The sequence below is a fragment of the Herpailurus yagouaroundi genome, unplaced genomic scaffold (assembly GCF_014898765.1).
Source record: "Herpailurus yagouaroundi ecotype Mexico unplaced genomic scaffold, PumYag 202, whole genome shotgun sequence".
NCBI classification, from domain to species: domain Eukaryota; kingdom Metazoa; phylum Chordata; class Mammalia; order Carnivora; family Felidae; genus Herpailurus; species Herpailurus yagouaroundi.
In genome coordinates, this window is record NW_024412433.1 from 3,151,586 (window position 1) to 3,167,262 (window position 15,677).

At 39.1% G+C, this 15,677-nt stretch overlaps 1 protein-coding gene across 3 annotated transcripts in view; it reads right to left on the minus strand.

Annotated features, from left to right (window-relative positions):
* Window positions 1–211: 211 nt before the first annotated feature.
* Window positions 212–15,677, minus strand: part of RBM44 (RNA binding motif protein 44) — a 46,580-nt gene continuing 31,114 nt past the window's right edge. For all 3 annotated transcript variants that reach the window (XM_040450507.1, XM_040450505.1, XM_040450506.1), the window contains 3 exons: window positions 13,253–13,398; window positions 12,968–13,112; window positions 212–1,427 (listed from right to left, as the gene is read on the minus strand). In XM_040450507.1, coding sequence (XP_040306441.1) covers window positions 12,989–13,112; window positions 13,253–13,398 — 270 coding nt within the window. In that variant the 3' untranslated portion in view covers window positions 212–1,427; window positions 12,968–12,988. The remainder of the gene's footprint in view (window positions 1,428–12,967; window positions 13,113–13,252; window positions 13,399–15,677) is intronic.

Genomic DNA, 15,677 nt, shown 5'->3' on the forward strand with positions numbered 1-15,677 from the left:
AGAGTATCTGGTCCATGTTTCAACTTTATGCGCTGTTAACTCTGAATGCAGCCTGTTATTTTATTTTTTTTTTTATTCTTGAATGCAGCCTTTTAATGTAAATGACCATGTGATTTAACATATGGGAAGAAATCTCCACAATTCTCAGGTTCTACTAATTTGATGTATGGCCAAAAGCAATGATTCAAGTTTCATTTAAGAAACCTTTTAATTTTTTTTTTTTTTTTTACATTCTGAAACCTAATTCCTGCTAGACATTTGGGATGATCTGGTGATACCTGGAGACAAATTACTATATGGAATAAACCCCAAATCCCTTAAGAGACAAGAATTTTCAAATCCAGTAGCTTGATGGTCAGCCTTCCCATCCATGTGTATTCCACACAGACACTACATTGGTAGGCTAATTCGCACGTGGAAAATGCCATCAAACCTGCAGAAAGTATTAAATTTACAGTGGTACTGTAGGTTCTGCCTTTATTAACTACAAATATGTCAAGTATAAATGTTAAATGAGTGACTTTTAATCAAGGATACCAACTATTGAACACTCTAAACATTTTACACATTTGAAGAAGACAGTGCATATTTAAATGTTCATTTTAATACTGGTAAAACTGCAACTTTAAACAGTATGTGACCTTCAAAAAGTAATCAATTAAAGAGATGTCCAAGTTATCAGATAAGGCATAACATTAGGCTTTGAACACTGCTGCAATTCACACTTTAACCACATGTACCAGAACCTATGACAAAACAAAGATGAGCACTGCAGCGACTACTTAAGTGCTTTGCCAAGTGCATGTGGGCTCACTCCTCCTCGTGAAAATGGGGAAAATACATCTAAATGTTTTACACTAAAGTCAAAAACACATTAAATGGATCACACCATTAATTTAATTACCTTGGAAGCTGAAAAATAGACACATTCTATATGTCTACAAATTCAAATTCAGTTTATTTAACTGTTACCCTGTGGTCCAATATGAGTCTTAAACTAAAAACTAGAACTAAGAATTTCAGGTGAAGTGTATTTTTCATGTACAGAAATCGTTTAATGGACTCTGAAAACAATAAATCTTCTCTTGGTCACTGTTTAAAACAAATGATTTAACAAAGGTTTTTAAAATAGACATGACCATTTTTTCTAATCCAAAATGTGTAGCTTGAAGTCTCTAAGTAACAAGTTGAAATATAAAGTTTACGAACATTAAAATTTTTTTCTTTTTAATACAGAGAAGACCTTAATATTGCAGCAACAGCAGCTGCTAGACTTTAAGGGAAGGCTGTAAAGCACGATATTATCACACAGCGAAATCCACTTACTGAGCCTATTTAATCCCACAGTCTTGCCACTACCACAGTGTTTTTCCTAAGTGTTGTAGAACATTCTCTGTAGGAGGGAACTCCTGCTTTCCAAGGAAATTCTATATAGGGCAAGAAAAGAAGGGAGAAATAAACAATAAAACATATGGATTATGCCAAATCCGATATTCCAGAGCAGTACAGACAGTAGCCTCCCCCCTGCCCCGATCTGCAGTCTCACTTCCCGAGGTTTCATTACCAGTGGTCAAGTGTGGTCAGCCACGGGCCAGGAGCAGAGGATGCTCCTGAAGCACTGCCAGGTCAGTGGCAGCCTCATGCTACGTCCCAGTGCCTAGGTCACTCACCTCCCTCCATCTCATCACATGGGCATTTTACCATCTCGTCATTACAAGAAGGCTAGGTACAGGGTAAGATAATTTGAGAGGAGGACCACATTCATATAACCTTCATTACACCATACTGTTATCATTGTTTTATTATTAGATTGTTGTTAATCTCTTTCTGTGCCTAATGCAGAGTAAACTTTATCATAGGTCCGTATGAATAGGAAAAAACACAGTATACGTGTAGGGTTTGGTACTGTGTGTGGTTTCAGGCATCCACTAGGATCCTGGAAGGTACTTCCTGCAGATAAGGGGGCACTACTGTAGCTACTTATCAGTACACTCTACTACTAAACCAGTTACTGTCACTAAATTCATTTATCATAAAAAAGAATATCAAAACCACTCATTTACCATTAAATTCTATCATCACTAAACTCTACTACTACATCAAAGCAGAAATGGGCCACTTAACAGAGAAAACCAGATTGTCCTCGTGGTAAAGATGTGGCCATGTCTTGAACAGATCACTTAAGTGAGATGTTAAATCTATTCGCTATGAAGCATCTCAGCTAGTGTCATAAAGGTAGATCCACAAGCCGGTTTAGTAATGAACACCTATATGAAAATTATTACTTTTAAGACGAACATGTCCAGCATAACAAAGACGTCTCCCTCCATGACAAAGGTCTGGCAGGTTTGCCTGTAGCCCATAATAAAATATCTGGGTTCCCTAAGCTCGGGGTTCTTCCTGTAATGTAACTCACTGTATGTGAGGCATCACCGGGCCCTCATTGAGTTGCTTTAGGAGAATTGAGGCTCAAAGAACTAGGCAAGAAAATAACATTCTTGGCTACTGCTATTGCTGTGGGAAAAAACTCTTTTGTCTCTGTCCCAGGAGGCTCATGTCTTTTGCCAGCATTAATGAAATTGTGGCAAGTTGTTAGTTTCCAAGTACAATAAAATCTCAAGATCATGAGAGTTCTCATGAAGAAGAAAAGATCTGACATTCTACTTCTCGTTTGTTCAGAATTTTATCACACGAGTGGTGAATTTTATCAACTGCTTCTGCATCTGCTGAAATAATAAGATAATTTTTCTCCATTGTCCTATTCATATAGTAAATTACACTGATTTTCAAATGCTAAATGAAACTTTCATTCCTGGAATAAGGTCACTTTGGCCATAAGTTATTATTCTTTCTACAAATTGTCAGACTCAGTCTGCTAATATCTTTAAAATAATTTTTGCATCCATGTTCATGAGATTGGTCTGTAATTTTCCATTCTTGTAATGTCATTGGTCTGGTTTCGGTCTCATGACTATACTCACTTCTCTGGAAAACTTAAAACTGATATTCCTCCTAATTTCTTTTAAATGTTTGAGGAATTCATTAATATAGCCATCTGAGCCTAGATTTTGTGGGAAGAGTTTATGATTCAATTTCTTTAATAAATACAAAAACGACTGAGACCTTCTGTATCTTCTAGAGTCTGTTTCTGTTAAGCTGAATTGTCCTAGGAAGTTGCTCATTTAATCAAAAATTTGTGTTGAAGTCATTAGCAATGTCCTCTCACGTTTTCAATGACTGTAAGATTTGTAGTGATATTTCCTTTCTGAAAACTGTTCTTTATCTTATGTCTTTTCACTTTTTTCGCTTTGTCAGTTTCATCAGGGGTTTATCAACTTTATTATATTTCTTCAAGAATCTTTTGGCTTTGTTGATCCTTCTTATTGTATATTTGTTATTTCAGTTGCTTCCACACTTCTTGTACTTCTTTTGGATTATTTTTTCTTCTAACTTGCATTAATTAATTCTTCTAACTGTTCATTAATTTTGTTTCATTTTTATGACACAGGAACTTAAGGCCATCCATTTAAGTTTACAAAGCTCTAAACAGCATCCCTCAAGTTTTGATGTGGAGGGTTTTCATTATCATTCCTTAACTGAAACCTACCTTCTAGTTTTCATTATATGATTTCTTCTTTCACTCACTGTTTATTTAGACGTTTCTTTCCAAACACAGGAATTTCCTATGTATCTTTCCATTGCTGATTTCTGGTTATCTGAATTGTAGCCAGAGAGCACACTCTTTTTCAGTCCCTGGTATTTACTGGCACTTACTTTATGGTCTAGCGCATGGCCAAACCATGTAAATGTTTCGAAGCCCTGAAGAGACTTGACTTTGCAATTATCATGTGCATTACGTTCTACATAATGTCCAATAGGTTGACTTGGTTACTTGGATTATTCAAACCTTCTATACTATTACTGACTTTTTTGTTTCTTCTGAGAGGTATTTTTAAATCTCCCATTATAATTGTAAAGCTTGCCAATTTCTCCTGATAGTTCTAGAAATATTTGCTTTATATATTTTAAGGTGTTTTACTAGATGCATAGAAATTTCAAACTTATTTATTCCTGGTTAATCAAATATTTATTCTTCAGCAATTTTACTGAAATTACCATATGATCCAGAGTCTATTTTGTCTAACGTTACTATAGTGTGGTTCTTTTCTCCATCCTTTTATCTTCTGATATCCTAATGTTTTTAAGATGTGTTTCTAGGGATACTGTATAGGTGGGTTTTTTTTAAATGTTTATTTATCTTTGAGAGAGAGAGAGAGAGAGAGAGAGAGAGAGAGAGAGAGAGCGTGAGAGAGAGTAGGGGAGGGACAGAGAGAGAGGAAGACACAGAATCTGAAGCAGGCTCCAGGCTCTGAGTTGTCAGTCAGCACAGAGCCCAATTCGGGGCTCGAACTCACGAACCCGAGATCATGACCTGAGCCGGAGTCGGACGCCCAACCGACTTGAGTGGCCCAGCCACTCTGACAATGAGTCTTTCAAAGGAGTATTTTGTTCATTCACGTTCATGTTTAATTACTGACATAACTGAGTTTTCATCATCTTACTAAATACGTCCTATTTCTCCTGCCTATTCTCTATGTCCTTTTACTCTTACCTACTTTTGTAGGCTAAAAAAACTTTTATCAATCCATACCCCCTATGTTAGCACTGTGGTTAACACAGAACACAAGAGCTGCCATGTTTAAGTGTACAGTTCTAGGTACTCAGGATATTCACACTGCTCTGCGGCCGCTGCCATCACCAATCTCCAGCACTTTTTCATCTTCCCACACAGACGCTTACCCATTAAACAGCTACACCCCTCCTTCCCTCCCCCAGCCGGACAACCATCACTATGAATTTGACTCTCTAGGTACCTCATATAAGTGGAATCCTACGGGACTTGTCCTCTTGTGACTGGCTCATCTCACTTATCACAGTCTTCGAGGTTCATCCATCCTGCACCACGGGTTAGAGTTTCATTCCTTTTCCAGGCTGAGTAAGATTCTATTGTGTGTGTAGATCACATTTTGTATCTATTCATCCACTGATGGGTGTTTGGGTGGCTCCCATCTTGTAGCTCTTATGAATAATGCTACTTTGAACGTGGTGCACAACTTAACATTTGTGTCCCTGCTTCCGGTTCTTCCAGTTACCCAGAAGCAGAACTTCTAGATCACATGGTAATTCTATGTTTAATGTTTTTGAAATACTGCAGTACCCATTTTCCATAGTGGCTGCACTATTCCCACCAGCAATGCACAGAGTTTCCGATTTTACCCCACCAACGCTTGTCATTTTCTGTTTTTGATAATAACCATCCAAATAGAAGTGAAGTGCTATGTCGCTGTGGTTTTTATTGCATTTTCCTAATGATTAGTGATAATGAGCATATTTTCATGTGCTTATTGGCCATTCACATATCTTCTTTGGAGAAATGTCTTTTCAAATCCTTTGCCCATTTAAAAATTGTATTTATTTATTTATTTTTTTACTGTTGTTGAGTTGTAGATGTTCTTTACATATTTTGGACACCGACCTTATCAGATAAATGATTTACAAATACTTTCTCTCATTTTGTGGACTGGCTCTGTTGAGAGTATCCTTTGATGCACATTTTTAATTTTGATGAAGTCTAATTTATCTATCTTTTCATATCCAAGAAATCATTGCCAAATCCAGTGTCCTGAAGCTTTTCCTCGGTTTTCTTCTAAGAGTTGTAGAGTATTAGCTTGTATGCTTAGGTCTTTGATCCATTTTGAGTTCGTTTTTGTACATGGTGTAAGGGAAGACGCCAATTTCATTTTGTGCATGCTTTCAAAAATTATTCTTTTAGTGATTACACCAAAGGTTACAACATGCATCCTCTACTTCTCAGTCTGGTATCTACTGGTACACGTGTAAAAGGAGAGTTAGTAGAGCAGGACGAGGACTGCTCTCCTCAGGAAGATCTGCTTGCAAGGCTGGCCCTTGGCTACTTTCTAGGAACTTGGGTTTTGGAAGGATTCCCAGCAATGCCAGAAGTGGTAAGAGTGGCTCACTGTACTAAAACTGTAAAAATAATGTGGTTTATGCTGAACAGCTGCTTTCCTTCTGAGAGTCTGAAACTTTGGTATGTGCTAGGCAGTGGATCCTATGTGACTCGTCACCAATAAAAGTATTGGGCCCAGATTCTCTAATGAGATTTCTTGGTGGACAACATTTCATATGTGCTGTCACAAGTCGTTCCTGGAGGAAACGAGCACATCTTGTGTGACCCCACTGGGAAAGGACTCTTGGAAGCTTATGCCTGGTGCCTTCTGGACATCACCTTACATGGCTCTTCCCTTTGTGGAGTTTGCCGTCAAATCATAGCCATGAGTACAACTATACGCTGAGTCACGTGAATTCTCCAAGTCAATCACCAAACCTGGGAGAGTGGGGTAGTACTGGGGGCCCTCAACGTCGTACATTTTACCCTCTTCCCAACCTACAAGGAGTTTAGACTAGTAACAGTACCTAATCCCCTTTCAACTGATTTACTACTGTCCTACATTTATATTGGACCCTATAAGATACCATTATTCTTGCTTTATACAGTCAATACTAATTGATATAAACCACATTTTGATCTTTATTTCTCCTGCACCTCTGACCTTTCATCTAAAATCACTTTCCTTCTGAAGAAAGATCTCAGATACACAACCTGACCTTATGCCTTAAAGAGCTGGAGAAAGAACAACAAGTAAAACCGAAAACCAGCAGGAGAGAGGAAATAATAAAGATTAGAGCAGAAATTAATGCTATTGAAACCAAAAAACAGTAGAACAGATCAATGAAACCAGAAGCTGCTTCTTTGAAAGAATTAACAAAATTGATAAACCACGAGCCAGTTTGATAAAAAAGAAAAAGGAAAGGACCCAAATAAATAAAATCAAGAAGAGGAGAGATCACAACTAACATAGCAGAAATAAAAACAATAATAAGAGAATAGTACGAGCAATTATATGCCAATAAAATGGGTAATCTGGAAGAAATGGACAAATTTCTGGAAACATATACACTACCAAAACTGAAACAGGAAGAAATAGAAAATTTGAACAGACCCATAACCAGTAAAGAAATCGAATTAGTAATCAAAAATTTCCCCCAAAACATGAGTCCAGGGCCAGATTCCAAAACCAGACAGAGACCCCACTAAACCTTGATTCCAAAACCAGACAGAGACCCCACTAAAAAGGAGAACTATAGACCAATTTCTCTGGTGAACATGGATACAAAAATCCTCAACAAGATATTAGCCAACCAGATCCAACAATACATTAAAAAAATTATTTACCACCACCAAATGGGATTTATACCTGGGATTCAGGGCTGGTTCAATACCCACAAAACAATCAATGTGATTCATCACATCAATAAAAGAAAGGACAAGAGCCATATGATCCTCTCCATACATGCAGAAAAAGCATTTGACAAAATACAGCATCCTTTCTTGATAAAAACCCTCAAGAAAGTAGGGATAGAGGGATCATACCTCAAGATCATAAAAGCCAAATACGAAAGACCCAACGCTAATATCATCCTCAATGGGGAAAAACTGAGAGCTTTCCCCCTAAGGTCAGGGACAAGACAGGGGTGTCCACTCTCGCCACTGTTATTCAACATAGTATTGGAAGTCTTAGCCTCAGCAATCAGACAACACAAAGAAATAAAAGGCATCCAGATCGGCCAGGAGGAGGTCAAACTTTCACTCTTCACAGATGACATGATACTCTATGTGGAAAACCCAAAAGATTCCACTAACTAACTTCTAGAACTGATTCATGAATTCAGCAAAGTTGCAGGATATAAAATCAATGCACAGAAATCAGTTGCATTCCTATACACCAAAAATGAAGCAAAAAAAAGAGAAATCAAGGAATTGATCCCATTTACAATTACAGCAAAACCCATAAAATACCTAGGAATAAATCTAACTAAAGAGGTGAAAAATCTATACACTGAAAACTATAGAAAGCTTATGAAAGAAATTGAAGAACACACACACACACACACACACACACACACACACACACACACACACACGGAAAAAGATTCCATGCTCCTGGATAGGAAGAACAAATATTGTTAAAATGTCGATGCTACCCAAAGCAATCTATATATTCAATGCAATCCCTATCGAAACAACACCAGCATTCTTCACAGAGCTAAAACAAATAATCCTAAAATTTGTATGGAACCAGAAAAGACCCCAAATAGCCAAAGCAATCTTGAAAAAGAAAACCATAGCGGGAGGCATCACAATCCCGGACTTCAAGCTATACTACACAAAGCTGTAATCATTAAGACAGTATGGTACTGGCACAAAAACAGACACTCAGATCAATGGAACTGAATAGAGAACCTAGAAATGGACCAACAAATGTATGGCCAACTAATCTTTGACAAAGCAGGAAAGACTATCCAATGGAATAAAGACAGTCTCTTCAGCAAGTGGTGCTGGGAAAACTGGACAGCGACATGCAGAAGAATGAACCTGGACCACTTTCTTACACCAGACACAAAAATAAACTCAAAATGGGTGAAAGACCTCAATGTAAGATGCCATCAAAATCCTCGAGGAGAAAGCAGGCAAATACCTCTTTGATCTTGGCCGCAGCAACTTCTTACTCAACACGTCTCCAGAGGCAAGGGCAACAAAAGCAAAAATGAACTATTGGGACCTTGTCTAAATAAAAAGCTTCTGCACAGTGAAGGAAACAATCAGCAAAACTAAAAGGCAACCAACAGAATGGGAGAAGATATTTGCAAACGACATATCAGATAAAGGGTTAGTATCCAAAGTCTATAAAGAACTTATCCAACTCAACACTCAAAAAACAAATGATCCAGTGAAGAAATGGGCAGAAGACATGAATAGACACTTCTCCAAAGACATCCAGATGGCCAACTGACACATGAAAAAATGCTCAACATCACTCATCATCAGGGAAATACAAATCAAAACCACAATGAGATATCACCTCACCCCTGTCAGAATGGCTAACATTAACAACTCAGGCAACAACAGATGTTGGCAAGGATGCGGAGAAAGAGGAACCCTTTTGCACTGTTGGTGGGAATGCAAACTGGTGCAGCCACTCTGGAGAACAGTATGGAGGTTCCTCAAAAAGTTAAAAAAAATAGAACTACTCTTTGACCCAGCAATTGCACTACTAGGTATTTATCCAAGGGACACAGGGATGCTGTTTCAAAGGGACACATGCACCCCAATGTTTATAGCAGCACTACCAACAATAGCCAAAGTATGGAAAGAGCCCAAATGTCCATCGATGGACGAATGGATGAAGATGTGGTGTGTGTGTGTGTGTGTATACACACGTGGAGTATATACACACATACACACAATGGAGTATTACTCGGCAATCAAAGAGAATGAAATCTTGACATTTGCAACTACGTGGATGGAACTAGAGGGTATTATGCTAAGCGAAATTAGTCAGAGAAAGACAAATATCATGACTTCGCTCATATGAGGACTTGAAAACACAGAACAGATGAACACAAGGGAAGGGAGGCAAAAAATAATATAAAAACAGGGAGGGGGACAAAACCTAAAAGACTTTTAAATATGGAGAACAAACCGAGGGTTACTGGAGGGGTTATGGGCTACATGGGTAAGGGGCATTGAAGAAATCTACTCATGAAATCATTGTTGCACTATATGCTAACTAATTCGGATGTAAACTTTAAAAAAATGCAAAATAAATAAATAAATTAAATTAAATTAAATCACTTTCCTTCTTCCTAGAGAACACTCTTTATTATTTTCTTTACTGTAACAAGTTTTCTAAGAAACAAATTATCTTAGTTTTTTCTTGAGTAAAAACATATTTATTTCACATTTATTCCGGAAGGCTCTTTTTGTGAGTAAAGAACCCAAGGTTTGCAGAATTATTTGATGGCTTCTGTTAAGAATCAGATGTCAATCTAATTGTTGTACTCTTTACGTAAATTCTTTTTCCTCTAGCTGTTTTATACATTTTCTTTTTAGCTTTGTTTTATTAAGCAGTTTTTCTCTCATCTACTGAAGTCTTTTTATTTTTCCTGCTTGGGATTTGAATAGGATTTTACCGAATTTGTGGCTTGATGTTTTTCACCACTTAAAACAATATTTCAGCCATCTTGTTTTCCCCAAAATTATGTCTGTTCTGTTTTCCCCTTTTTTTTTTTTAAGTTTATTTATTTTGAGAGAGGAAGAGAGAGAGATAGCAGAAGAGGGCAGAGATGGAGGGAAAGGGAGAATCTGAAGCAGGGTCTGTGCTGTCAGCACAGAGCCCAATGGGGGCTTGAACTCACATGCTGTGAGAACATGGCCTGAGCTAAAATCGAGTCAGGTGCTTAACCGACTGAGTCACCCAGGCGCCCCTCTTCCTTCTCTTTCCTTCCTATTAAAACTCGGTTGCACACACAGTGAGCATCTCACAGTGCCTCTCTCTTACCTTCTCTCTCATGTTTTCCAACCTTTTCTCTCTCTCTGCTTCATTCCACAGTTTGTTTCTCACCCATCTTTCTAAGTCTCACTTCAACTATTTGCCTAAGATGCCATGGAACCTATTAACTCAGTACTTTTAGTTTTTCATTTTTTGTTAGTGGAATTTCCATTTTTAAAAGATTTTCATTTCTCTGTTGAAATTCTCAATCTTGTCTTTTGCTCCCCTTACTATAATAAATCTGAATGTTAGCTTTTGTGTGTAATAAATCACCTTCAAATCTTAGTAGCTTGAAGCAATGGCCATCTATTCAAGCCTATAAATCCACAGTTCAGCAATGGGCTGGACTCAGGGGAGTGATTCTTCGTCCTGGTCAGGCTCACTAGGGCCTTCAGGGGCAGCTGCCAGGCTGGGGAGGTGATCTCCGGATCTAGGCCAAGTCACACGTTTGGGGGCAGCTGGTTACAGGCTGGAATGCCTTGGCTGTCCTCCCTGTAATCTTTTGTCCTCTAGCAGATGGGGCTTCGTGTGGTTTCAGAGAGCAGAGTGATCACGTCCTCTTGAAGACCAGGCTTCGAAATGGCACAACTTGTCAAAGCAAGTCAAAAGGCTGGTCCAGATTCAAGTGGGTGGGAAAACAGACTGCACATCTTGATGAAAGGAGCCTCAAAGTCACATTGCACACGGTCATGAGTGCAGGGAAGAGAACAGCTATGGCCATTTTTGCCACAGTCTACCACATATAAGAATATGTGTTTTCTTCTTTTTTAAAAAATATTTATTTATTTTGAGAGAGAGCGCACGTGTGCGAGAGAGCGCGAGCATGAGCCGGGGAGGGGCAGAGAGAGAGAGGGAGAGGGAGAGAGAATCCCAAGCAGGCTCTGCATTGTCAAGGGTGGGAACCCGACTCAGGGCTCGGTCTCACAAATTGGAAGATCACAACCTGAGCTGAAATCAAGAGTTGGATGCTTAACCAACTGAGCCATTCAGGCATCCCTATAAGCATATATTTTTTTAATGTGTCTGATAACTTAAACATTTGGAGTCCCTGTGGGTAATTTCTATAATCTAGTGTTTATGCTAATTTTCATTCATGTGGTCTCACTTCATTTATTAGTTATTTTGGATTGTGCACTCTTATTTACAAAATAACTGGTATGTGCAAAATTGTTGGCAGAAATAATTTGAAGCCTAAAATGATACTGCTTTATTCCAGAGAATTCTTGTCTTCATTTCCTCTAGGTGCATGAAAGAAATAACCCCAGATCCCTCCAACTTAGGAAATAACTTCTGAAGCTGAGTTACAGTCTCTCTGAGGAACTCTGTTTCTGGTTCAGTTACTTAACCTGCTGAGGTTCCAACCCATTGCTGAGAGTTCACCAACGCCCCATCTCCCTGGCTTCAATGCCATCCGAGGGTCCCTTAAACTAGCTCCCCCTCTGCCAATAATAGCACGGAAAAAGTGGTCCCGACACTGGGCACGTTTCCCTGAGACTCATCGCTTGTACCCTGGCCCACCGATTCCTCATTACCTCGACAGCTCCCCAGTGCCTTGTTTCAACAGATATTCTTTAAATTTATTCGGCTTTTTGAGCTGCTGTCTATAAAAGCTGGCTTTAATCACCTAGACAGCTATAAGTGAAAACAAATCCCCATTCACTATAACAAAAGATCCTATGTTGGTGCATGTAATTAAAAAACATATACACAAATTCTTTGATCTACTTTTCTTCAAGAGATGGAACTTAATCCCCTCTTGTGGAGTATGGATTGCACACAGTGACTCACATCTAAAAGAATGTGACAGAAACCATGGAGTGTGACAGGTCACAAAGAAACTGGAGCGTCCATCTTGCTCCGCTCTGGGGAAGCCAGCTGCCACAACGTACAGATACTGCAGCCCCAAGGAGAGGCCCATGCGGTGAGGCCCATGTGGCCAACAGTCCTGGGAATGAGCTGTCCTAGCAGCACATCCTCCAGTGTCCGTCAAGCCTCCTGATGACTGCAGCCCAGGCAACACCTTGCTGCAACATCACAAGAGTCCCTACGTTAAAACCAGCCAGCTAAGCCACTGCTGAATCCTGACCTGCAAACTATGAGATGATAAATGTTGTGTGAGCCAATCAAGTTTTGGGTAACTGGTTTTGCATTAAGAGTTAACTAATACGGTGTATTTGCTTTTTAATTTTATAATATCATTATTTTTAAATTTAATACTATTTCTATTTGAAAACAAAATCAATAGCTTAAAAAAATTTTTTTTTTAATCTTAGAGAATGCATGAGCACAAGTGGCGGAGAGGAACAGAGGGAGAGAGAATCCTACGCAGGCTCCATGCTCAGCACGGAGCTCAACACGGGGCTCAATCCCATGACTCTGAGATCATGACCTGAGCCAAAATGAAGTCAGATGCTCAATCTACTGAGCCACCCAGGCGCCCCAATAGCTTACAATGTTTAAGTAATATTTAACTATAAAAGATATGCTTAATTTACCTCTTGTTGCTTCTTTTATTCCTAACTGGAATCAGAGTTTTTCAAAACAGATGAAGTCATTTCCACAATAGTATTAATAGATAAGCCATTCAGAAAACCTTTATGATTTACTCTTACTTCCTGAAGAGCATCTATAATATGGTCTCTATGCAAAAGGAAAACACACATGAGCACTTGTCCTTTCCAAAGCAGTACATTCTAAATATGGGTAAGCTATTGCATTGAACTATATTTGTACATAAAAATACTAAAACCACTTAAAACACAATTGAAGTCATTCATTACCTGCTAACTTCTGGATGTAGTTCAGCCAGTCTCTTCATGATTTTGGTAAAGCTACGCAGATTCAACGTATTTGGAGGTATGAATCGAGTAGGAGTATCAGGTAATAATTTAGGAGATTCAATCTGTTTACAATTCTTCTTGACACCCTAAGTAAGCATGTTAAAGTTTTCTTAAAAGCAGGAACCATTATATAGACACGTCAGCTTATGTAATTAAAACAGAATTTAAAATTATAAATGGTAAAATCCAAATTCCTAAGAAATTTACTTTGATTTGGGATTATTTACATCAAGCAGATTTCCTTGAGCCGTGTTCAGAGCCATGTTAGTTAAAAAAAATGCTACACCTGTTCTCTAATAGTAGTTACAAAATATTTGAAGCTATGTCTAAATCAGTCTTTCTCAACTGGGATTCTTCATCTGACCCACAGAACAAAGGTATCAACTACTTTCTCAATTTCCTCAAAGATAGGACATAGCTAGTTCCATTTCTGGTGCACAGAAGAGAGGTTAATTCACCATATACAGTGGGTATCTTAGGCTTAGAGCACGGAGGCTTAATTCTTACCCAACCTGACAGAGGAAGGTTGGTTTACACGGTAACTGTAAATATCCTACATTTTATTTACTAAATATATAATCAATACAAGCTATGTCCAGAAGTGGGCCACATAATATGGAGGGAAAGCTAGTGATGTAAATTAGAACCCCTTCCACTTATGAAAGTTACAATCCAATCAAACAGATGGAAATAAAATGATTAATTACTATGAACTGTGAAAGTTGGCTATAAATTGTAGGAAACTACTGTATATCCCATAAAAGTTTAAAAAAGGAAGGGCTGAGACTTTAAAGTTCAAATAAAAAGACAGGCCGAGATATATAAAATATTATACCTATCCCAGAATATTACCTATTTTACTTAATTGCTTAATACTGTATCTCCTTCACTAGCTTTAGGCTGTATAAGAACACATTATTTTTTGGTCTGTTTTGTTCACTGCTGCCTTCCCAGTGCTTAGAGTTTTTATGTATACAATGGGTGTATAATAACTTGAATAAATAAAAGTTTGGGATACAATTGATAGCTCAGCCACCGAAAAGAGGAGATTTCTAAGAAAGAGCCCAATTACTGGCAAACAACAACAGTAATAGTTACATCGACTGAGTGCATTTTCTGTGCCAGGCATGGTTCTAAGAATTTTTTTTGTATTAACCTCATTTAAACCTCACAACATTTGCCAAGTAGGAACTATTATTCCCGTTTTAAGATAAGGAAGCTCAGACACAGAGATTAGGTAATCTGCCCAGTCACATAATGAGTAGGCAGCAGAGAAGTTCTGCCTCTCATTGTAGACAATAAGCCTCTCCTGAATAAATGAATGTGATGAAAAAATCTTGAGAATCTGAGAAAAGAAAGGTGACAATATCTCACATATTAAATAAGAATTAACTCGGAGGGAGGAGTCAAGATGGCGGCGTAAGGGCACTCGAAGCTTGTGTCATCCCTCCAACACAACTAGATAGTTATCACATCCTTCTGTACACCCTACAAATCAAGTGGAGAGAGAACAAAACCTGTGAGTCTACAAGTAGAAAAGTGACCACCTTCTGGAAGGTAGCAGGTGTAGAGAGTTGACTTGGGGGAGATATAACTGTGGGTCCAGCCGTGGGGAGTGAGCCTGCTTATGGAGGCTACCCCAAAGTAGTATAAGCTTCAGAGGGCAAAATCTGAATTTTTAGCACCCTGCTATGGTGGGGGATGTGCCTGGCTTAAAGGTGCTCAGGTTGCAAAGTGGGGTGCAGTTGCACGAGTGACAGTGTGGTCTGAGGATCCCCTGGGTCACAAGAACAGGTGGTGCCAACGTGCTGCACGGTTCCAGGCACAGGAGCGGGACGGCCGCTGAGGGCAGCGAGCAGGGTGCAGGCTGTCTGCTCTATTTTGTGATAAACTCCAAACCACTGCGGGGTCGTGCCACCACTTTCCTTGCAAGGTCAGAAAGCAAATGGCAAAAGTGCGGGGAGACCCTCCCCAAGAGGAACAGTGCCAACCAAGCAGGAGTGCCTAAAATTTGGAGTTTTGAAACTCAGCTGCACATCTGAAATAAAAAAGTTCAGACACAGGCAGGGTGAATGCAGAGTTCTGACGGAAACTGGGGGATGCAAGAAGGGTGACTGATTACTCTTCTGTGAGGGTTCCCTGAAGAGTAGGGATGCAATCTTTCATCCTGGGCTAGAGAGCAGGGCATGGCCATATTCATTCCACCCATCAGGCATGAAAGCCTTCAGGGGGCAAGACAGCGCCACATAGTGGAGGACAGGACCACTTACACCTGCCTGCCCCCCTGCACCCTGGAGGTGCATCTCCACTGAAATAAGTCAGCCTGAGAATCAGCACAGCAGGCCCCTCCCTCAGAAGACCAGTA